At 38.5% G+C, this 25,835-nt stretch overlaps 1 protein-coding gene across 1 annotated transcript; it reads right to left on the minus strand.

Annotated features, from left to right (window-relative positions):
* Positions 1-14,906: 14,906 nt before the first annotated feature.
* Positions 14,907-25,201, minus strand: LOC307265006 (aquaporin-3-like; the record flags this gene model as incomplete). Its single annotated transcript, XM_080046576.1, has 6 exons — positions 14,907-15,084; positions 16,042-16,259; positions 18,601-18,719; positions 20,103-20,240; positions 22,500-22,626; positions 25,094-25,201. The coding sequence occupies 6 exons, from the start codon at positions 25,199-25,201 to the stop codon at positions 14,907-14,909; spliced, it is 888 nt and encodes a 295-aa protein (XP_079902702.1).
* Positions 25,202-25,835: the final 634 nt, after the last annotated feature.

A 25,835-nucleotide genomic window follows, 5' to 3' on the forward strand; every position in this document is an offset into this window, starting at 1 on the left:
TCCACGCACCTATCAGCAGTGTGTCTGTGTGACAGTGTGGGCAAACTGACAGAGAGGGGGTGTTTACATCAATGACTTCCTTCCAAGATTTCCACCGTCCGACCAGTTCAACCTGCTCCTGAGCATGTGCCTCAAAACGGTTGACTGGAATACTACAATACCGCACGCAAATTGTCAGAATAACGAGAAAAATAACAAGTGGGCAATTTGTGCTATCATCATGTCCAATCGAATTCTTTTTTATTGTATATTGGAGTTTTGCAATCTCTCCAGAGCCCTTGAAACACATCAGCTGCTATTTTTGGTATTTCACCATGGCGAGGTGATGAGTGTTTGAACAACTTGGAGTTGAAATTGTTGCAGCAAAGGAGAGTCGAATATCATGCATCTGAATATTACATTGCAAAGTTACTCATTCATTATGTTATTCTGTATATTAGCATGTAACATGTGGCACGTGAACATATTGGTAATTATGAGTGTGGAGACACAGTCTAATTGTAGGCTTACTGAAAGGTTAAACAGAGCTCATGGGCCTGTTTTTTTAGGCTCATTGTTTAGGAGTTTGAATGCACATAAAAACTGTTTTTCAATTGTAATAAGTTGCCCATTTTATGCAGTATACCCTGTATATCTACTATACTGTGTATATACAGTGTTGCCAGATTTGGCGATGTATCCCGAACGTCAAGTTGTAGTCTAAATCAAAATAACCTTTTAGTAGAGGAATTTTTTTGACCAACCATCCAAATTTTAACACCCGAGTCGTCTCTTTTAATAAGCGTAACCAACTATGCTCAGTGGTCTATCAATGTTCAATCATGTTTTGTATAGTTAAAGGCTGATTTGTACCTGATTTCAGCCCTTTCACATTGGGAGAAAAGGTAAAAAAATTGTCAAAATAATCAGATTATTAATTGGTCTGACTAATGATAAAGTAGTCCAACTGGATGGAAGACCATCCCAAATCTGTCAACACTGTTTGAATTAATCAGCACATAAATATTCCAGTTACCAAATAAGTTTCCAGATGGAGGGCGTTGCCTCAAAGTCAACAAAGATCACAGATATGCACCAAGAACTATCATTATAATCGTAAAATGATAGCCATCTCTATTCCAATTGAATAATTGTTTGAAGTTATCTTTGGACACTATAGGCTTCGGTCGTTATCGTCTGTCGGAGTGTTTGTTCAAGTCATTGGCGTTATGGGTGTGTTCATTGCGTGGAACCTGCAAAACCAAAAAATGTAAAAAGTCGGCGTCTGTATTAACGAACTGGTGAAAGTAATGTTAATCTCCCTCGGCTGTGGATGAATGGATTTCTACTGTATGTTGAGAAGTAATCCCGTGGCGATGACATGTTCTCTCAATTTGGTGTCATCTGATTTCAGCTAATGACAAACAAGAGATAAGTGCAGAAACAGCATAGCAATTATATTTAACTCTCTTTATCCGGACAGATATTTTGTAGAAAGTTAAGGGGAATACTGATGCACATAGCCCAAAGGCCATTGGTATTGCGAATTTGCTTGGAAAAAGTCTTGCACTGTTGAAGTTAAAGGTGCACTGGGCAGTTTCAGAGGAGGGGAGCTTGGTTACCTTTGCAGAGCCTGCAGTTAGTTAATAGTTTACTCTAAATGTAATAAACAATATAATTTTGAGCCATCTGTAACCTAATGTAAGTGTCCATTATGTTTGTAAACCAAACTGTGGGCCCTGCTGCTGTAAACAACAACAGTAAAACAGTAACTTTTAAGGTAGCTTTTAAAAAAAACTTCAAACAGTGTTCCAGGGATCCAATTTCCCCATGAGGAAAGTTTGTTTATTCAGTTATGAGAATATATACCTTAGAAATCTTAACTTCTCTGACACACCCAAAGTAACATAGTGCACCTTTAAAGCCAGCTAAATAGGGAAACAATCAATGGAATCCAACCTACGATTTTTTTTTTAAATAGCGCAAAGCTGTAATGGAAGGCTGTTGACAATGATTAAAACATATCAACAGTGCAGCAGACAATGATAGCTTGTTATGAAACCACACCCAGCAAACAGGCAACCGAAACAGGCAAAGTACCAAATGTGTGTCTGGCAAAACACAATATAAATATTTGGCATAGTATTTTGAAAGCCAGATATTTTCCCAGGGTTAAAATGGTGACTAATGTTGACGGCCCAGTGTAAATATAATGTGTGTGTAGGCTGCCGGAAAGAAGAGTCCAATTTTGCCAACCAGTTTTCTCAATTTCTACTAGTTGTTGGAAATGATCTAAGTGGAACATTGTTCTAACATACTCTCAATGTTGGTCTGATGAAGGCTCATTGCTGTCCGTTAATTATTATTATTTTTTGCCCAAGAGTAGTCAAAAAATTATTTAAAGGCGCTTTAAAATGTATTTATTGACAGCAAATTCAATTACATAATATTTAATAAATGAAATGGTAACACTTTACAATACGGTACACAAAATTGTAGTACCTACTACATAGATATGTGTTACCTACTACATAGGTTTTTTTTGTGTTACCTATTACATATGTTTTTTTTGCGTTACCTACTGCATTGTTTTTTTTTGTGTTACCTAACATAGGTTTTTTTGTGTTGTCTACTACATAGGTTTTTTTCTTTTGTGCTACCTAACACATGGGTTTTTTTTGTGTTACTTACTACATAGTGGTTTTTTTTGTGCTACCTAACAGATCGTTTTTTTTTTGTGTTACCTACTACATAGTTTTTTTTGTGCTACCAAACAAATCTTTTTTTTATTGTGATACCTACTACATAGGTTTTTTTTGTCATACCTAATAGATAGGTTTTTCTGATGGGAGGGGATTTTGACATCAAACATTCTCCAGAATCACTGACTCCATCTTTAATACCCTGAAGGGTTTTCCAGCTCTAATTGTATTTGTTCTGTTATGACAACTGATGGACCATTAAAGTTAATGTTAGCAATCATAGATACAGTAGATATTGTTGTGTAACTGAAAACTGAGTCAGGTACTTGATGACTCTTCTCTATTCCAACTACTGTTACACTTTGTGTTTTTAGGTTGCCTATTAGATCTGTGAAACCTTGGGAAATTAAACTTCTATGTGCCATTTTCATGTGATCACATCCAGTCCCACTTTAATAGGTGGAGTCAGCGATTGTAGAGAACGCTTGTTGTCAAAATCGCTTTTTGTCAAAATCAGTGAATATCTCCTCACGATCTGCTACCTGTCCGTACTTTGTGTGTTCAGAAAAAATATCAGGTGTTAATACACAGCCTAGGCTCTGTAAAATGGTATGTAAACAAAGGGTATTTAAGCAAAGGGGCTCACGGCAGCTAAAGCAACATGGCCATTTACAGAGCCTATAGGCTTTGTAACACACAGTACGAACAGGTAGCAGTTTGTGAGGAGATATTCACTGATTTTGATTCGCTGTCTTCACCTTTATCACTGATGTCATTGTCTGCGTCTTACTACTGACGGCAAATTTGCATATAGGAAGCAAAACTAAAGGGATGGAATGATATTTAGCCATGTCATGCTCCAGGATAACAACTCAAAGGACTAGTGGGGGAAAAACACAAAGAAAAATATGTACACGTTTCCTTAATAACAAAAACACACACACACACACACACACACACACACACACACACACACACACACACACACACACACACACACACACACACACACACAGTGCCTTTCACCACTATCAACAACAAACACTCCTTTCACCTGTATAACCCAACACTTCCTTGACACGATCCTTTTTTTTCCCCAGTCGTAAAATGAAAACAGGCTTTGAACATTGTGAAAAGACTAATATTTCCTCCATGCTATGATATCCGCATGGCAACATGTCATTTAAGGACATTTGCTCATATGTGTCAATGATTTTTAAGAAACAAATTGGCTCATGAAAAGGAACAGTGATGTCTATTCTGCTCTCCTGAAGTTGTTAAGCTGTATTTCTATGGTAGCGTTTCTAAATAAGACGACCAAATCTTTTAAACCTTGAAAGTTGTTTCTGCAAATACCTCTGTCGTCATCAGTCATCACTGTCTGGTTACTGAGCTGGCGTGTATTGGTATTCACAAAGGTATGAGAGAATTCAGGTTTTTTCGTGACTTTCCCTGAAGCGAGAGCACAGGTGGTATCAGGCGAAACGTGACGATCACAAAAGACTTTAAAGTGAAATTTGGGCAACACTTTACAATAAGGGTACATTAATTAACTGTTGGTTAATGGTTAGTAAATGCTATTATTGGTTAGTTAATGCGTAGTTAATGCCTATTAAGCATGACGTGAGCGTTAATGCTTAGTTATTGACGGTTAGTTAATGCTTCGTTAACTAATTCCTAGTTAAGCATGAACTAAGATTAACAGTTAGTTAATGCTGTTTATGTTTAAGCATTTACTTAGCATTTGTTAACAGTTAGGTAATGCTTAGTACATGCTTATTAAGCCTTAATTAATCATTTACTAGCAGTTAATTAATGTACCCTTATTGTTAAATGTTGCAGAATTTTCTTTTTTTGTTTTACTGCGAGAGGACAAAAACTGACATACGTCTAAAAAAGTGACAATTCACAATTACATGGCAATCATAATATTCTTTTTAAAGAGAGAAAATGCCACTTTTGTTAATTTTGTAAGAATAAAGGCATAGTAACATACCAGTTTATAGAGCCTAGGCTGTGTATTAATACTGATTTTTTTTTTGCAAGCACGCACAGTACGGATAGGTAGGGGATTGTTAGGAGATATTCGCAGATTTTGACAACAAGTGATTTTGACAACACGCTTTCTCTAGAATCACAGACTCCACCTTTAACATCTTACCGTTAATTCAGCTACATTTGAGCCTGAAATAGATAAAGGAAGAAAAAAATAGCTGTCATGTATGTAGGGGAGAATGGGGTAATCTGAGCCACTTTTTACATTTGCTCCCCTCTAAGCGAGCTAAAATGATTTATCACCCAAATTTACACATTTCCCATTAATTCAGGATGTTTCCTAGAAATGGCCATTAGCAGAATTTTTTCAAGACAAAGGGCAGTGAAAATATGATTGTCATGTGGCTCACTTTACCCCAGCTGTGGGGTAAACTGATCCACTTACTTTTTCCACTCTGAAACTACCATAACAACACATATTGTAACAGTAAGAATCCTGAAAGCTAGCCACACATTCCAGAACTAATGTCGGACTAGTAAAAGAATGATGGGGTTTGTTCAATTAAGCAAAGCAAATGTTCTAACCACTTGAAAGTAACTCTGAACAAAATCAAATACAACATATTATAATTCAAAAGGTGTTAATAAGATTCAAATTCCAGATTCAAAAATACAGTTAGATTAGAACACAGTCTGGGGGTCAGAACACAGGACCCTTAGAGCCAGCTTGTGTCTGGGGGTCAAAGCATAGGAAAATCAGAACCAGCGAGAACAGCCTGGGACTCAGAACACAGGAGAAGACCCAACTGGATTATAACATCAGCCTGTCATACTCTACAACTAGGCCTACTCTACATTCCAGCCCTGAAGGTTACAGGGAAAGATGAGAAGGTGCTCTTTCCGTGTGGTTGCCCCAGGTTGTCTTCCTGGTGTATTTCCTTGGCATGATGGCTTTTCTACAATGTGTATGACATTAAAATAAAACATATGTCATGTATTACATTAAAATATGTTTAAGACTAAACTTAACTTGTGCCTCATGGTGGGGGAAAGTGAGACGGTGGGGGAAAGTGAGACAGTGGCTCACTTTCCCCCACAGCATTTGGCTCACTTTCCCCCACCACCACAATTTGTGAAAAAACTACCTCTCTTAGCACTTCAGGCTAATCTTTAGCTAATATCATCACATGGTTTTTATATGTTGGTAGTTCATCAACACGTATGATAGAAGTTTTCTACGTGAATACATTTGCTTTGGCACAACAGTTGATAAAGTTGACAGCAAGAAAATTTACTTTTACATCCAAAATACCTATTTTGGTGAAAAAACATGCTTACCACAGCACCATGAGGTCCTCTCTTTCAGGGCCATGGGGAAATGAGAGGGGCTTGAAAACATATATCTCACATGACCAAAAATGTTTTCCGTTGCCTAGATACAGGGGGTGGCTCACATTACCCGATGCCTCAGATTCCCCCGTTCTCCCCTATGTATTTTTGTAAATCCTATTGATGGAGTATATAAAATAGGCTCCATCCTCACATTTCATCCGGACATTAATAATAGAAAGTGAAATGAAATCACAGCAGTGTAACCCTGTACGAGGGCATGATATAGAAAGACATCAAACACCATATCGGTCAGAGCTCTGTTTATTTAACTGTGTGGGAATCACTAAGATGAATATTTCAGTAGACCCAGATAAATATTTCACAAAGATTTGACTTCACTGGTGCTGCGTGGAGTGTGGTTGTGTTCTATTTACCCGATGGGGTTCAAAACTTAATTTGATCCTTATCTGATGCAATACAGTAAAAACACAATAATTGAAGGCAAAACATAATAGTCAATAATGTGCCGTCTACTAAAACAGATAACTCCAAATTTGATGTGTTTTTTTTTCATTCTTCAGAAGAAATATAATTTGAGTGTTTCTCACAAGGCTTTGCATCACATATTCCAAATGCGTTGTGGTTTTAGTTTTATTCTGCCCTGTTCCAGGAACATGGCACTGGCTGCATGACTCAACCGTGACAGGTAGTAATTAAAAGGAATGTAGTTGTACAGATCATAAATCTCTCTCTCTCTCTCTCTCTCTCTCTCTCTCTCTCTCTCTCTCTCTCTCTCCATTTTTCTTGATTTATGAAAATTATTGAATTATTTATGAATTTATGAAGTAGTGAATGACATTTTATTATACAGTTTTCAGTAGCTTGCTGGTAGTCCAGCTACATTCATATTTGCATAGTGATTCAGGTAGTTGAATAAGTTTGTTGACATTATTTGTAGTTAGCTACTGAAACTACAAATTTGAAAAAAAATTGGGCCAATGATCATTTAAATTTGACCGTTGCTTTTGTATTATATTTTGGTATAATTTCCGATCACATGTACATTGTGAACTTGATTATATTTTTAAAAGTATTTCAACCTATTTTTGTAGCTATGTAGCTTAAGTACCAAACTATAGATTTCTCCCTATGGTAGCTCAGCCTTCTTCCACCATGAGGTCACTGGTAGTTTTCAATGCTATACGTTCAAAGTAACTTCCCTGACACTGATTATTCCGATGTTAAATGAGTTACATTGAACTAACTTTATGAACCGTCATGACTCTGATTGCCTATCATGTTTTCAAATATATCTCATATTCTCATCTAGATAGTGATTCACATACCAGGATTAATGGGAGATTCTAGTTTCGTGCAAGATTTGAGTCTCTGTCTCTTTATCTAGCAGACAAACTCGAAACGCTCCGCTAGAAAAAAACAAGAACATTCCAGTTTGCTCTTTCACGTGAAGTGTGTCAAACAATTTCTGTCAGCGATACTGCAGAATGCTTGTTGTCAATATTACCTTTTGTCAAAATCAGTGAATATCCCCTCAGGACTGTGTGTGTGCACTGAAAACAAAAACAAATCCTTTGTTAAAACACAGCATAGCTCTGTAAACTGACATGTCAGTGAATTGTTAGGAGATATTTCACTGAGTTTGTCAAAGAGTGATTTTGACAACAAGCGTTCTCCTGAATCACTGACTACACCTTTAATTGTGTCAGAATGTCTTTTCTTACATTCATACAACATCTCTTCCAATCCTACATGGCTACATGATTAAATGTTGGTTCCATTTCTCAGTTCTCAGGAGGGATAGCTGTGATATTATGTATTGTTATTAGTTGAAGATGCTGAGGACAGCCTACTAACATATTTTTAATTATTTTATTTACACAAAGAGACCTCAGTCCGAACAGAAAGTGATCGGCCTACATGATGTCAAATGTAGGTGAAGATTGAATCTTGATGTATTTTCATTTATTTTTACTATTTCTTAAATGCAATCTAATGTCTAATCTTTATGTATTTTATGCCCCCTGTAATGCACTTTGAATTGTGTCTGAATTGTGCTATATATAAATAAACTTGCCTTGCATTGACACTTAAAACAGAACTTCTGTTTCTAGCTTACTGGATGAAAACTTCCAGTTGGACTGCATTGCATGTGTTGTTTAATGACTGAGGAAGTATGCTGAACTGTCTGATAATCCCCAGAAAACATAGCTGTCACAGGCGCGTCCACTCCACTCTCTGTCTTCTGCCAAACTTAACAGCTTTACGTCTTCGCATCAAAATCCCTTTTTTTCCCTGTCAAATGAACATGACATCCGCACATAAATCAAATGCATTCCGTATCTGCGATTTTGAAAATGCAAGCATGCATTTGTGGGTGGAGCACAGACTAGGTCATAAAGAAGAAGAGACATGCTTATTGAGAACGTTATCTTAAAGGAAACTTAGTGTACCGTACAATGTACAGGAATAACACAATGCTGTTTGGCAAGTTAGGATGAAATTGGTATGTACTGTATGTGAGACAGTGCTTGAGGTGCAACAGTGTAGAATATACAGTACACGCTTTGTGTCAGAGGCTGTATGAAAACAAAGGATGTTGAACCGATGTTGACAAAAGGTTGTTGTGATTGCGTCTTGGCAACTGGTTGACTTCTGTAACAGAGGGTGTCTACGGTCACAGAACGGGCGACTAATGCATGATTTACGACGTGCAAAAGACAATGCAAGATTCTCAAATGTGTAATGTGATTTATGAGTCAATTATGATAATCATTTCTGGTCTTCACAAATGCATTTCACACTCCTTGACATTTGGCAAACGCTTTTATCCAAAGCAACTTACCAGATAGAAATACCAACCTAAACTGGAACAAATGCAAAACAAAATGTTTAAACACGAACTGACTCAAAGTAATGTCCGTATTAAAGGCGTAATCAGCGATTCTGGAAAACGCTTGTTGTCAAAATCAGTGAATATCTCCTCACGATACCTGCCCATACTTTGTATGTGCTTAAAAATAATTGAATGTTAATACACAACCTAGGCTCTGTAAACTAGTATGTAAACAAAAGTTGTGTAATTAAATTTTTGTATATTAAGGCCAACAACTCAATGTTGGTCTCATCTGAACAGAGCACCTTCCTCCAACCCTTGCCAAAAGCCATGCATAGTCAAATGAGACCAAACGTGAAGTTTTTTGCCTGAATGCAAAATGCAATGTGTGGGCGGAAACTAACACTACAAACCACCCTTTACACACCATCACCACAGTGAAACATGGTGGTGGCAGCATCATGCTATGGGGATGCTTTTCTTCAGCAGGTACAGGGAAGCTGGTTAGAGTTGATGGGAAGATAGATGGAGCCAAATACAGGGCAGAAAACCTGTTAGAGTCTGCAAAAGACTTGAGACTGGGGCAGGGGTTTACCTTCCAGAAGGAAAACTACCCTAAACATACAACCAGATCTACTATGAAATGGTTTAAATCAAAGCATAGTCATGTGTTAGAATGGCCCAGTCAAAGTCCAGACCTAAAAACAATTGAGAATATTGAGAAAGACTTGAAAATTGCTGTTGACAGACGCTCTCCATCCGATCTGATGCTGAATCTGAACATTGAGCTATTTTACAAAGAAGAACGGACAAAATGTATCAGTCTGTAGATGTGCAATGCTGGTAGAGAAATACTACAATAGATTTGCAGCTGTAATGGCAGCGATAGGTGGTTCTACAAAGCATTGACTCAGGCGGGCTGAATACTTTTGTATGCCACACTTTTCAGTTTTTTATTTATAAAAAAATAATTAAAACCATGTTTCATTTTCATTCCACTTCACAATGTTGCGCCACTGTTGGTGTATCACATAACATTTGAGGAATGAAAAATGCATCGTTGATGACCCATACATTTTTGTACGCATTTGTCATTTTCTTTTATTTGTGGTTTTTGAATGGCGTCATCTGTGTCTGCATGTTTGTGTGTCATGAACACAAAAAGAAAAAACATTGTAAAACAGTTGCTGTCTAACAGGTCCAAACATTCTGTAACTCAGACTCAATTGGTGTTTGAATCTTGGACGTCTGTTGTTGTGGTAACCAACCGAAAGAAAAAAAACAACCACAAATGATGTCATACTTTCGGCTTGTACAGTGTGTCTGTATGTCGCTAATGTGCAGGTTACGACATATCCGGAAGCCAGATAATGCCCCATCAAGTGTGACCTACACTTTAGGCTCCTCTGATATGAAAAGGGGTGAATTTAACTCAAGTGAAAAATTTATTAATAGGGGTAATCACCAACAGCTTATGAAACACTCGGTGCATTCAATGTGTTCCATGGTGTAGTATCCCATTACAAGGTTTGTTGTTGTACTTGTGCGTAATGAGAATGTGTCTACTGACGCCCAATCTAAAAACATGATACCCTTGTCGCATTTATCCGACAGTGGAGGGAGAAGTGCATCAAGGAACTATTAAAGTCGCATGGAATGGGGATATGAGGACAATGTATCTTTCTCTATTAAGAGTCTTTACATGCAACCGCCTGTGCAGTCATATGATGGAATAGTCAGTTGACCTGCAGTTGACATGTTGAGATGTTGGTTGGCGTGACTATTTTAAGGGATACGCATATTACTGTGATTACTCATCCTGAAAACTGCATTTTAAAGGCCTTGTATACATGTATATTTTGATTTATAAAAATGGAAAAAAGGCTGTATCCTTAATCCGTTCTGTAAAAACATTCTGGATATTAATATGTGGTAAAAATGAATTCATCTAGATTTTTGTTTTTTTAAAGAGATTCAAATTTTTTGCATAATTATCTAGATAGTCTCAAAACTGCATGTGTATTCAAACATTTCTGGAAGAGTTGGAACACAACAAGGTTTTAATGTAACTAATCAACTGGCAAAGTTTCATGATGATATCTAACAGTGAGAAATTGTAACCTATTCACCTGCAGTGTCTCGCCGTACACTTTTTCAATTTGGTCAAAACACTTTCAACTGTGTCCAAAAATTGCTTAAGTTTTATTGAGAATTTGCATTATATTGGTGAAGACAGTACATTTTATATTCTGTATTGTGAATCGAGAGGTTTTTTCAAGTATGACTGTTTTTGAAAATCCCACTCCATGATTAATAAAGTGTTGAAGGAGCATTAGTTCACCACACAGTGGCGCTGTGGCTCAAGCTTTCACATTGCTTTCGTCTGCACTGAGATGTCTCTGTGACGTGACACAAAAGTTAGTCTGAATATTGCATGAAATATTCTGTATGCTAAATCTTAAATGAAACCCCTTGTACCCATGTGTATTAATTCATATTTAACCGTGAGCTCTAAATGATGCAACAAGTCGGCATGGCAACAAACAAATGTGTCAACCATGGAGCGGGCTCTTATTACTCTTGCAGTTTGTGTTTCTGATATTATGTTCTGGTCCGAGATGAGATATGTCATGTGTGCCTCAGTATCCATAGAGGAGTGACTCTAATGCATAGGAAATTAAAGGTGCAGTCAGGAGTGTAAACAAAGGGGGGGCCCCACCGTAGCTAGTAACATGGTGGTTTACAGAGCCTAGGCTGTTTATTAACTGGATTTCTTTTCCCAGCGCACACACAACATGGACTTGAGGAGATATATTCACTGATTTTGACAAAGAGTGATTTTGACAACAAGCATTCTCCAGAATTGCTGACTCCACCTTTGAGAGCGAATTTGGATTTACCATATGGTTTGCTTTTTGGAATAATCAGAGCTTGTAAATAATAATAATAATAATCATATTTGGAATGGCACATGTTTTTCAACCTCATTTTTGTTCTACTGCTACATAAAAACAATATCAAAATCCCTTCTACTTTACTTTGCTTCTCTTCTGCATGCCGACAGGAAGGTGAATTATAATTTCAGAGGCAAAGGGGTTCGATTGACACCGGATATTTTGTTTGGTGAACTGTTGTAAAGGTCACGCCATAGAGGGACTCCAAATGTCAAACGCCGTCTCTGAAGTTTAAACCTTTGTAACTTCTGATGGATTTGATATATTCTCTTCCAGACTCTGAAAATGACATTACTGATATTTTGATGCTGAAAACACATTCTGCTTCTGGGGTAATGGTAATATAGCATTGACGGGTGTCTGTGTGGAAGCCATTGGTTTGGTGATAGGAACTTCTGATGTCCGCCCCGGGGCCTGGTGTGTGTGTGTGTGAGTGTGTGTGTGTGTGTGTGTGTGTGTGTGTGTGTGTGTGTGTGTGTGTGTGTGCTGTATTTTGTAATGGCAAGGGGGAATGTTATTTGGAGCAAATATCACTGACCTTTTTTTTTCCAGCCCTCAGTTGCCTTTCAAACCGAGATCGAATTTCTGAAAGTGATAACCACCTGAGGCACTATGAACCAAAAGGGGGAATATCAACCGTTTGGAGAGGGCATTTACACTGGAGGAAATGTCACTATTTGCATGCCAGTCTATCTCTAGGGAAAAAGCTTCAGCTCGGTTGGCTGGTCGGTGGGTTGGTTGTCAGCAAGTGTGTGGTTGCAGTATTCCCAAAGTTTTTGATATTACTTTTGGCCTGAGCTGGGCTTATTTTAATAAGCAGTGACGATTTCTGCTTGATAAAGTAACATGTTACAGATTGAATTAATTTTAAGGGCCCCCAATTTGTGGTATACTATTTGATACAAAGAATACAAAACCTTTTTGAAATTGTTGTGAAAAAATATGTTTCTGTAAATTGAAAGATGTCAAAAGATTCTGTTTTGTTTTGGACCTTCATTTGTGTGTCTGCGGGTTGAAAGAGAGTGACTGCATTCTTTGCTGTCTGACAGAGTGTCCTTTCATGATGCTGCCACAGAGGGGCGCCAAAGTCAGACATTTTCAAACTTTGCTATAAAAACAAGATTATGAAATGACCCATAGATAGATAGATAGATAGATAGATAGATAGATAGATAGATAGATAGATAGATAGATAGATAGATAGATAGATAGATAGATAGATAGATAGATAGATAGATAGATAGATAGATAGATAGATAGATAGATAGATAGATAGATAGATAGATAGATAGATAGATAGATAGATAGATAGATAGATAGATAGAAGAATGGCATATTCCCTCCAGGTTGGCATGGTTGGAGTTACTCAGAAACACACCCTATCAAGTGTGAATGCAATTGGATGAACGGTTGATGAAAAACTCAAATAACTGCCAGACAGACAGAGAGACGTCTCCTTTTATGGTTAGATAGCTTAGGTCCCCACTCTGTTTCAAGGTATCTAAATCATTTCATTTGTTCTATCCTGAAGCCTTCGTCCCCTGGCAAACTCACTCTGACAACAAGGAAATTGCTGTTTTAATCAATGTTTTAATTTAAGAGTTGGAACCCTTTAAAGTACTAGCCTACTATAACATTGAATTAGTAAAATGGTTAGTTTGGATAAGTGATCATCGCTTTAGATTAAACGTTATAAACTTGCTGAGGTACAACTAATCACCTTCCGGACTACACACACACACACACACACACACACACACACACACACACACACACACACACACACACACACACACACACACACACACACACACACACACACACACACACACACACTTGACATCAATTGGTTCTGATTACTCCAGAATAAGACTGGCTGTTCTTTGAGGATTCCTCTCCTAGTAGAATGCAATGTGAGTGAAGTGATTTGGGATAACAAGTCAGGAGAAAGATTTACCACGGCTTTTTAACTCTCCCTCTGTGTACTGTTCAAACTGAATGACCAAGCCAAGAGGATATATAGAGGAGCTTCCATGATGCCAATGGCAACTTAAAGGGGCTTTCAAGTCTTATTGGCTGAGATTGGTCTGTGTGTGTATGTGACAACAATCTCACCAAACATGGCAACAGCCCCTGTCCTGTCCATAGTATGGATCTTTGGACATATTTCCGTCATCTGCCTGTCATGGAAGTTCGACAACATTCCCTAGGATTAGGAGGATGTTTTTTTTTTCTCACGTTCACCTGGATTCATGAAGATATTACTGACTCTGTCGATCTGGTTAGGGTTAGGGGGGGGCTCCGCTGAAATTTGTTCTCTGAGGGGGGGTGGGGGGGGGGGGGGGGGGGCTCACTCTCTCACACTTTGAAAACCCCTGGTGTAAACAATGACCCAGGTGAGACATGACTGTGCATTTTCAATTAAGAAGTCATGTGTCAGTGATGTTGTGACAATGTTTTATTGTTTGGTTTGGTTTTCAATGTTGGTGTTGGCAATAAGTGTTACCTTGAGTGCCACGTTTATGACAACATTGCTCACCAGACTTGCCACAATGACTGAGCGCATTTATCATGCAAACTGCCTCTTAACCATGACATGGTATTACAGGAAAAAACGCAGGGTTACCATTCGTGGCCTTTTCACATTGTTTTGCGGTATAATGTTACATCCCTAATACAGACAAGATATACACTAAACATATACAACCTTTATGACAAGACAAAAAACAACAACATGCAAAGTAAAATAAAGATACATACAAATACATAAATTATAGTAATAGAAAAAAAGAAGTTAATAGGATCCCTTGAGCAATTTAAAATGAAAACAATGTAATACTATTTTGATGGACATTGCCAAATCCCATTTCATAATTTTCTACAAATACATTGGTATCGCATTTTTTTTTTTGTTCAAATTTCAAATTAGTTTTTTTAGATTCGGCTTTTAAATAGAAGTATTTTCCCTTAGCAGAATTTTTGTTTATTTATTGTATTTAGACAGTTTTCATCCAGAGCCTCCAGCATAATATTCAGTGGAGTAAGTTTAAGATAGGTGACACAAAAGTTAAAAGTAAAATGTAGCAGTGCTCATGCGTCCGGGTTGGTTGCAGTATTGTTAAGTTTGAGCCTCTCCTCTTCCCCCCTCTGTTTCTTCTTCTCTTCTCCTTCTAAATGGTATCCAACCATCAGCTGGTATATCAGGACTCCCACCACTGCACCCAGGAAGGGGGCACAGACTGGCACAAAGAACCAGTAGGTGTGTGCTCTGTAAGAGAATAAAAGGCAAAAAAAAAGGGTAATGCATTGTCTCATTTAAATAGAATTTACTATCTGCAGTAAGGCTTAAATAAAATATGAATGCATATAGGAGGCTACAGAGATACACTGTGTGGGGTGAGAAAGCCATGGCAATAATGAGGCAAAGTTCAAGCGCAGTCATAACAAGATATACTTCTCAGCCTGTGAAAACAATTGTATATGTGACAGTATTGATTGTTTAGTAATTTGGGGTTATATTTTCTCAGGTATGAAGAAAGTGTTAACAGAAAGCCTGCAGAACAAACTGTGGAGGTTAAAAAAGTGGACATCTAGGTGACAGGGATGGTGTTAAAGATGCTATTAAGTGGCTGTAAGGGAGCATGAGCAGTATGCAGTGTTATTTGGACATTGACTCTTGGGACTGCAAGTCAGGTTATCTCAAAATCTGCTGCTTCGGTATCGATCAATTTTTTTTTCTCTCTCAAAATATTGTCTCTTGTAAGTTCTCAAACTTTATAAAAGTCGTGGCATACCAAATGCTGGGGTAAACCGTTCATACATTTCACTGTGAGACTGGGTTGCTATGTGGGATCACGTTTCTTGTTTCAGTCCTTAACTTTTAGTCATTGTATTTGTTAAAAAATAAATTTTTCTGAAAAATTCCAGAAATATTCATTGTAGTATTCACATGCTTTTCTCATTATCTAGTTTGTGTTTTGTGGCAAAACATGTTTCAAGAGATATTTGGCATGATACGATGTGAGATGTGTATGTTTGGTGCATGATCACTTGATTGACATATGTTTCAACTTATCAAAGAAAGCCCCGTTGTTTGCCTGGTAACTCATGTAACTTACAAAAAGGGTGGGAAGTAATTTACCTGCAACCAATCCTGTTAGTGACATCTCCAAACCCTAATCTAGCATAGTCTCTTTAAAGTAGTCCAAAACAACAATGTACTCACGTGAACACCTCTGACCCCCAGCCTGCTAGGGCTGTGAAGATGCGTGGTCCCAGGTCCCTGGCTGGGTTGACAGCGTAGCCACAGTTAAAACCCATAGACAGGCCGATGACCAACACCACAAAGCCCACAGTGAAGGGCTCCAGACCACCAGGGGTTGGGGTGTTCAGTGGATCCACTATGGCCAGGATGCACACGATCAGGGCAGCTGTTCCAATGATCTGAGAATACACGGAGAAGGATCTATAATACTTTGTTTTCTTACTTGTATACAGACTCATATTAACTTATAGTACCTTGACGTGTAGTAAAATGCACTAGGACAATAACTTTCAAGTTTGTTCAATTCATCATTTCACACTAAATTAACCTCGTTGTGATAATACTTGTTTTGTACAGTAATTGGATTTGAAGCTTAATTATCTTCATTAAAGAGACAAGATAGCGCTGTTGTTGTACGTACGCACAAGTCTTTACTTCAAAAATAGCCTTTATAAAATGTTGAAAGCTCCCTTTAACATAACGAGTTTCACTTTTTTTAATTGGCCTGTTTTGTGATTCCTTAATTTACCTTCCTACGTTCAGTCACCTTTAAAAAGGTGTGATATTTATCTTGGATTTTTTTTCTGAAAACATTGACACGCTGTTTTAAACTAAATTTGAAAAACTACATTTTAAATATAGAGTGGTACAGGAAGAATGGTAATAAGTTAAGACTTTTTTGGTACATTAATTAGATCTAAATAATTTTCATTTAAGAGAACAACATAGGGCTGCTTATATTCAAAAATAGCTTTTATAAAATGTTGAGAACTCCTATTTAAACCACACATACCTCACTTTGTCAAATTGGTCTGTCTGTTATTCTTAGTAGGTATATTCAGTCACCTTTAAGAAGGTGTTATACGTATATAGAATATGTCGTGGATTTCTCCTGAAAACAGTGACAAGCTGTTAAACTGCTAAATGAGAAACTAAATATACTGTAGTGCATCTCTTACATGAGCGGGTGGTGGAAGAACCACAACAGGAGCTTGGCTGAAGACGCTGGTTGCATCACTATGAGAACAAACAGCTTTACAGTATTTTGTACACAGTATAAGATATATAGGCGGTCCCACATGCTGTGCTATGTCCGCATCTATTGGAGTGTCTCAGTGGCAGTCGGCTTGTGGCCCCCGCTGGCCTGGAAAGCATCACAACACACAGCTACAAAGAGCTGGAATCTTAGCAATACGTGATGCAGCTTGCTTTGTGAGATTGCATTGCTTGACACCTATGCTTGAGGAAGTACGGTTTCAGTGTCAACACATTTTCTCAAATTTTTTCTTCAAAGACAAACTGACTGTCATTCAAAAAGGGGGAAAACAAACTGTTTAGTAAGTGAGTGTTTATGGAAACCTCTCTGTTTGAATACAGCCAGACATGTAATATCATACACTTTGCTGATTATGTGTAGACACGATTAGCTATAAAAACTGGTAATGGTCTTCGCTTTTTTTTTTTTTTTTTTGGTAGAGCACAAATTTGAGCTTTTCTAACTTTATTTATTTATTTTAAGAGTAGCAGCAAACAGGAACAATATCCCAGAGTTATGTCAATAAACTATTTATTTGTGTTTCTGTCTGCTCACGCCTGGCAGGCATATTTTCCGCCTTGAGGCACACATACAGAAATCTTTAAAAAAAAATGTCGCTCACATGCCTGTTGTAGGCATGTGAGTTCCTCATTGTGATAAATGGGTGTAGACGTCAGCGCTCTGGATTAGTCCGTAGTGTTGCACCTGGAGCGCCATGTATTAAATGCAAAACATGATTTTTTACCTAACTTCGTCAATTATTTGAATCTTCCGGCGAAGCATGTATCTAATTGACCTTCCTTTCCCCCCACACACTTACAAGCTGTTCGGCACAGATCCCACACAATCAAATATAACCAATAGTGACACTGTCCTGTTCATTACACCGTCTGCTGCTATTAAAAGGTTACAGAGTATGACTGCAGCTGATGTGATGTGATTGGCTATTACTATGACTGTTATCACCACATTGCCAGATTTCCATACAATTATTCCGAGCAGTAGGTATGTGGGGAGCCATGGAACAGTAGGCTACACTATGTCATCGACGGGAATCACTCAGCCATGTTTTTCAAAATAGTCATCTCTTGGGGTCAATACTGCAGTCTATTAGTTCCTTTTTTACTTAAACGTGAAATATGAGGCTCTTGCTTGACACAACTGACTTTGATAAATAGGGCTGCTAAGTGTATGCTACGCTATGCACTGGTTGAACCAATCATGGCAGTTCTCTGCCACCCTTTCTGTATGAACAATAACTGTTGACATGTATCCCATTCGATACGGCCACACCCATACACTCCTGTCAAGCGGTCTAGACAGTAAAACAAAGCTGTTTTTTAACTAATATTTATGAATATTTATTTGAATGCGATTTTTGTAAAAGCTTATTGAGACACCACATTTTGATATCGTATAGGTCTATTGATTTGAACTACTTAAGACCAAAATTGAGGCTTTAAACTAAATCAAGTCACCGTTACCTGATCAAAGAATCCATTAATCAAAGTGAGATGTTTGGATGGATACGTGGCAAAGATCCCCGCTGTGGCATTCTCCCCCACCACGGCCAGCTCCCCCGGGCTGAAGTCCCATAATGCATCTGGAGGAAGAGTGGACATATGTTTTTTTTATCAGTTATGATTACTTGAACTACATACTGTTTAAATAGCAGCCGTTTTCTTTTCCCTGTATTGCGGGTCATTTAGAGTGATAGTGCAACTGCCACGCTTCATTTCAACTTCCTATAATAGCACTTCAGGTACCTGTACATTTTCACCCTAAATTGTTGTAATGATAAATGTTTAGGAGAGAAAAATGTTGACAACTACTGGAAAACAGTAATACACTTGACATTTTTTTTTTAAATGTTTTCTCTCTGCTTGCTTACAGAGCTGCAGTAAGCACCGGTGAGGCACAAGCACATAGGAAGACCAGACACCCACTGCATACAAGGATTCAAATTGACAGCGCAGGCATAGAAAGAGGGCAAAGCAACACGCACAAACTGTGAGTATACACATGGGTTTTTCTTTATACCATGAAATCCAATTCAATTCAAGCTACAGGCCTTGAATTGGATGTGTTCTGAGCAACATATCTCAACAACTATTATGTGGAGTACCATGACATTTGGCACATACATCCATGTTCCCTTCAAGATGAATTGTAACAACATTCTACTATTTAAAAAAAATCAGTAGAGAAGGACCGTTGTGCCTTGGTACAGCCTCACTGATCCACTCTAGACCCCTTAAGTCTTGTTCATCTATCTTTCTAAAGAAGCAGATAATTGGGCTGTTCTCCTCTTAATAGCTAACTCTGTATCAACACTGGACTAGTCCCACTCGACTTAATTAACATGAACCCACTTTGATAATTCAATAACTACAACTCCCATGAGTCTTTGGGGTGGGGAGGGGGGGAAACTCAGAAGGCGAAGTTTATTTTGTTAATTGACCCCTGGTGTAAATGATGCACTTGAAGAAAGTCACCAAATGTGGGGCATGTTGGTCAAGAGCAGCTTGACAAACAAGCATGTGGCTGCTTTCAACCTGTACAGCAGGACATAGCTATGACAGGTTGTACATTTTTCATTGTCAACACCAAGCTTCTACTGAAGGAAATCGAAGGTTTAAAACTGTTCTGGTCCGTCCACCTTTCGTCCTCTTTTTGTTGATTTTCAAAACATTAAAATCTTAAAGTAGCTACTTGGAACTTTTGAATATTTCTGAAATAGTCCAATTTTTCCACTGATGATCATACATTACATGTAACAGCCAACAAGACCATCAGTGCAAAGAAGACCTCTACTTTTATATAGTTTTTCTTACTTCCTTTGTCCACGTATACACTCACCCAGGAACAACAGCTGGCATAGTAAAAACACTACCTCTTTTGTCCAAAGGGGGCCACTAGAATTAACACAACCTGAACGTTTCCTAGCACCTTTTAATAAAACTGAATTTGCTTCAGTTTCACATACCGTAATACATGCCAAACACAATGGCTGCGCCCAGAAAGGCTCCGAGGGTCTGGAAAAAGAAGTACAGCGGTAACTTTCTCCACGGCTCCCTCCCCAGTAAACACACCGCGAAGGTCACGGCTGGGTTCAGATGACCACCTACACATGAGAAATAATATAGAAGCATTGGTATAGCTTTTGCACGTACATATCAAGGATTCATGCACAAATAATGCATATAGTACAGCCTCCACCTTTATTTCAGGTGGCAAGGCAAGTTTATTTATATAGCACAATTCAGACACAAGGCCATTCAAAGTGCTTTACAGGGGCGTACATCAAGATTAGACGTTAGAAATGTAATTAAAAACAGAGAAAAATACATCAAGATTCAAGGTTACACTAAACATTTAGACAGCGATGTAGTCGAATGGCTGCAATTTAAAATTATATAACTGACAAGTTGTTTTCTATATAGCTTATTCAACTTAATTACTTTAATATGGTTTCAAACTAATTAAAAAAATCGAATCTACAGTATATTCACAACCCAATAGAATGTATGTTGAGGCAATCTTCGCCTACATTAGATGCGAGGGACAAAAGGAGACACGCTCGTACTGTATATTCTGTAACTGTGTTCTAAATAAAGTCCTGTAAAGATGGAAGGTCTCTGTGGCGCTAATTAAATTGGTGGGATGAAAAGATCCAGAGGAGTAACCTTTTATCTAACCTTGAAGGGATGGGTGGGGGACACACACTCAATGTGGGAGCCTCTCGCTTGCATTTACACCTTAATCGTGTCAGGGATATATAGGAGCCATCTAATTATAAGAGCTTATTTTCTGCAGCTGCTGTGTATTAAGAGGTGGGACAGCCTCATTATAACGACTATTGAAGAAGTGAGCAGGAGAGAACACCTTTGTAGTGTCGCTGCTTTAGACGGAAGATACTATATATGCTGGGATCGGGGATTGACTCGCTAGGCTTCCGTTTCAATTACGGACCACATAGTTTTCAAGTTTAGGGGGATAAGCGCCCTGTGTGTGTGTGTGTGTGTGTGTGTGTGTGTGTGTGTGTGTGTGTGTGTGTGTGTGTGTGTGTGTGTGTCTCTCTTCTAAACTCTGCATTCCTCTGTCCGTTGCTTCCAGTTCTGTTTCCCCCATTCTCTAGCTGTCATTCGTCTGGCAGAACACATCAGTGCGGTAAATAGTGCACTTCAGATAACTGCCAGTTTGCCTTTTTTTCTGATATTTAGTGTCAGTCAAGCCATCAGTAATAATGACTCTCTGTTATGCTGATGGATGACTGTGCGAAGAAACACTCTTTGAATGACAGGTACATCAAATGGCTCCGGTGTGATTTTCTTCATGATTATAAAAAAACCTTCCTCCATTTTACTGAATTAATCCGTATGTTTTGTTGACATTGACTTATCTCTCTGGTGGTTGTTGTTGTTGCTGATTTATGTTTGCAAAATCCACCGTTTTCCCTTTGAACATGTTTTCTTCTTATCATATTGGAAAACCAAATATGTGGAAAGGAATTGACATGGTACATTGTCGTCATCTCAAACTGCACTTGCAGTGACAGAATACAGAATTGACTGAAAAGCATTATTACCACATCAAATATGGAAACATTTCGTGTTTTATATGGTGTATATATGGGCTACTGTATGAACAGATAAACATAGTTATTTTGTTCTCTGCCAAAAAGTCAAAAGTCAGAGAACGCTTTGTGTTCTTTTCTTTTTGAAGAGTTTTATGAATAAACTCCAATAAGATCAATCTAAATAGACCTAATTGGAATTTGGGAGGAAAAGGACAGACAGTACTGTCCACTCAATCACAGATACAGTATGTGCTGTAAAGGTAGGTTCTCTGAGGCCCCCAAACGGAGCTAATGTGTCATTTTCTGTAGCCCACTTCTGAAACATTTCATCAATTCAAAATCAAGCAATGTTCAAAAAATAATTATCATGTATCAAGGTGATAAGGACCATGTTGTGTTTTTATTAGCAGTTAAAGAGGGCTTTGGGGTTGCTGGGGTCCCAAAAAGAATATTAGGATGTTATTAAGTAAAATGTATTTATATAGCGCTTTTCAGAGACAGGGTCACACATTGCTTTACAATGTGCATAGAAAAATTAAAGGCATAGTAACAAATATGTCTAAGAATAAAATGAATTGAAAAACACAACAGATAAAATAAGCAACATATAAAGGACAGAAGCTACCCAAAAGCTGAACTTGTGTTGAAGGCCAATGCAAAAACAATAAGTTTTAAACTGGTCAGCTTTACAGTATTCCAGGTTCCATTCATTCACACACAGTCAGCTGGTAGAGGATGTTTAGGAAATTGTGAAACACCTGTGCACACTGAAACACATTAAGCTACGCTAAGCTACGTCCTCACCTGAGATCTGTCCACACACAAGGATGCCCAACGTCGCAGCCAAACCAAAAGCAAAGTTGACGGAGAGGAATGAGCCATGGGAGCCTCTGCTGAGCACCAGCTGGGCCACTGCACCACAACCAAACATCTGGACGGAGAAAAGGGAAGACACTGCAATTATTTTATTAAAGCTCCCATATTATACACTTTTCTGTTCTATTATACACCATATTATATGGTCTTAGTGGTCCCTAATACGTTTTTCTTTAATTGTTTGCTGAAAAAAACTTTCAGATAATTTATTGTACTATGCTGATGTTCAGCTAATCTCACAATGGCCTATTTTTTAAAAAAGAGCTGCAGCTCCCCTCGTAAATATACAATCTTTGAGCTCCCCCCGCCCCCTGTCCGGAAGCGAAGCCAGATACGCCTCGCCCCCTCTGTCTGTCAGGGCCGTGGACCAATAAGAAATAGGGGTGTGGGCTGCACAGTGGAAGCTTCTGGCTTTCCAGTTTGTGAGGTCAGAAACGAGGAGAATTCTGACTGGAGTATATTGGGGGGGGGGAGGGGTGGGGGTTTCAGAAAGGGGGAGAGTGAGAAAAGGAGAGATTGTTATTTTTTTAAATATTTTGGCAGTCTCTAGGCACACCGTGGACCCATGGATATGTTAGAACACATTTAAAAAGTGCATTTAGCACAATATGTGACCTTTAAACACTAAATCTACCTTTACTGCCTTTTTTTCTATATTTCCTAACCACACACTTGTTTAAAGGTGCTACGATGAACTTTGAAATATTTCTGAAACAGTCTAATCTTTTCCTCCGATGATCCTAAATTACAGAAAATGAGACCATGAGTGCACAGAATGCTTTTTTCATATAGTTTTTCTTAATGCCTTTGTCACGGGTACGCTCACCCAGGAACTAAAGCTTGCATGGTAAACACACTATCGGTTTTTTTTCTCCAAAGGGGACGCTAGTAGCTTTAAACATTTGTTTTTAAAACCCTGAGATCAAGTTGTTTTTCTGGACTGATGGTAACAGAAAAACTTCAGAGAATAATAAATCCCCACAGTGGCATTGACCTGGAGTCAGTTGTGTCTAGCTGTGTCTGGCCTTTTGGTGGTTGTATCACGGGTGTGTCTCTTTGACCCTTTAGAGGTGGTGTGTATGTTAAGGTTGGTGGGCTTTGGGTGGGTCTATTGTTGTTGAGAACAATCTGACAGATGTTGTGAAAGGTCCCCTAGAATGAACAGATCAGTCACAGTTGGGGAGCGGAATAACAAATGGACTCGTGATACACTGTCGGGGGGCCTCTCCTGATATTTGGGTTGTCTGCGAGTGACCATGACATACCAACAAGGTCTCCAGGCTGTTTTGCACCGACACAAAAAATAAATGTATAATTTTTTAATTTCGAAAGAATGTCGTGACTCGCTACTGTGTTGGAAAAGTGGTGTGGCATCCCCTCTCAAGTTATCACACTCCAGAGGGGGTCAGAGTGCAGGGTCAGCCATAGCACAGCGCCCCTGGAGCAGTTTGGGTTTAAGTGTCTTGACCAAGGACACAATGGTAGAGATGGTGGGCACCGTAGATTACCAGCCACCACTAGTTTTACTACTAACACCTTCCTGTCCGGTGCCGGGGATAGACCCAGAGACCTCATGGTAACTGGTTGGCCCCCTCCTACTTTAAGCCATCCTACCACCCTATGCTGTATGAAAAGTTATATCACTTGCGAAGAAAATGGATAAAAATGATTGGGTTGCGTGTAATTTGAGTGCAAAGAAGAGAATCATGCAGGTGATAATTAACGGATGAGTCTTAGATGCTTGCTTGAACCCTAAAGTTCTTGTGAATATTGTTACAATATTCAGTGTTTCTTTGCTTTGTGGTTGCTAAGGAAGCAGCAATTTAACCAGAACAAGGAAGAAATGTTTAACCTTTTTCTTCTGTTAAAATTGGCCTTGAACAACCTAACAAAAACAAGAATTTTAACTTTGTTGTCATCAAACCACTATACTTTAAAATGGCAAGCACAGAAGCACCCACACAGTAACTATTACTATACACAAACATGGTGTGGACAATAGAAGGACGCAAAACCCCTTGGTGCATTTTCAAAAGATCTTGTTCTCTTTCCTCATGTTGAACTGAAAAGCTGGTTGAATGCTTTAACATAGGTTTAAGTTAGGAACATCTTGCAGCTCTCTTAATCATATACAATTTGCCGTTGCCATTGATATAATAAACTGTTCATGAATACATGGAGAAAAAATAAATAACTTGCAGCATGCAAATTGTGTTAAACAATCAGCTTTTTCAGATTGGTATATAAGTGTGGCCAAAGGTATTAAGGAGTAACTAAATGCAAATTTAATTTCCCCCTATTTCCTAAATAGTGCAATAGCACAGCTGAGACTCCCATTCAATTAAAATTAACTAAAGACTTGCCGGCAATACCCTGAAAAAGTCCTCTGTATTAAATTGCTTATTCAGTTAAAAACTAGTGTAGACACATAGTACATAAACACTTATTTATTTAGTCTTGACTTGAACCAAAATATCCCCTCAGCATCCTGGGGGAAGAAGGCTAAAACACTCTCTACTCACCACTAGAATCATGGTTCCCAGGCACTCTGCCAGGGCTTGGCGGATGAGGACATTTTGGATCTGAAAGGTCCCTGCCAGTTTCTCCAGAATGGCTTTTTGACTTCTCATGATGCGGTTGTTATTATGAGCTTATCTTGAGGGTTTAAAGGCTCTATGGTCTAACAGCACTGAATGTAAGTCAGTGGGGCTGTGCATCAGCTTTAAGGGGTCTCTTCCAGACCCCACCCTTGGTAACTATGAAAAAAACAAAAACAAGGGTCTTCTTTGGATAGCCTGCCACACCTAACACACATCCAGCCATCAACAGTTTTTTTGTGGATGCTGACTGAACCCCCTGCTCTGTCCTACTGAAAAACAAAACTCTTAAGTTGCACAGTTACTCCACAGAGGCCAACTGATGGGTGATTTTCAAGGCTGTCTGGTCTACTTTAAGATTACCAATTAAAACCCCGAAACTTCCTTTTGTACATAATTGTGTGCATTTATCAAGCTAAGGAATTCATCCTAAGGGATACATCATGACAAGAGGCACTTTCCTAAACCAATCGCCTTTTTCACAAGCCCCTCACAAGTCACACACAGCTGCGGAGAACCCTTCACGGTAATAGGAACTGTATAAATAAACAGGTAAACTGTGGGAGGCACACACAACACTCTCATAAGAAAGGAAACAAACGTCGCCATAACTACTGATGGATGCCCACTATGGAGCAATATTGGCTCTAGAGTGAAGTATTAAGAG

Source organism: Ammodytes marinus (assembly GCF_949987685.1).
Source record: "Ammodytes marinus genome assembly, chromosome: 18".
NCBI classification, from domain to species: Eukaryota; Metazoa; Chordata; class Actinopteri; order Uranoscopiformes; family Ammodytidae; genus Ammodytes; species Ammodytes marinus.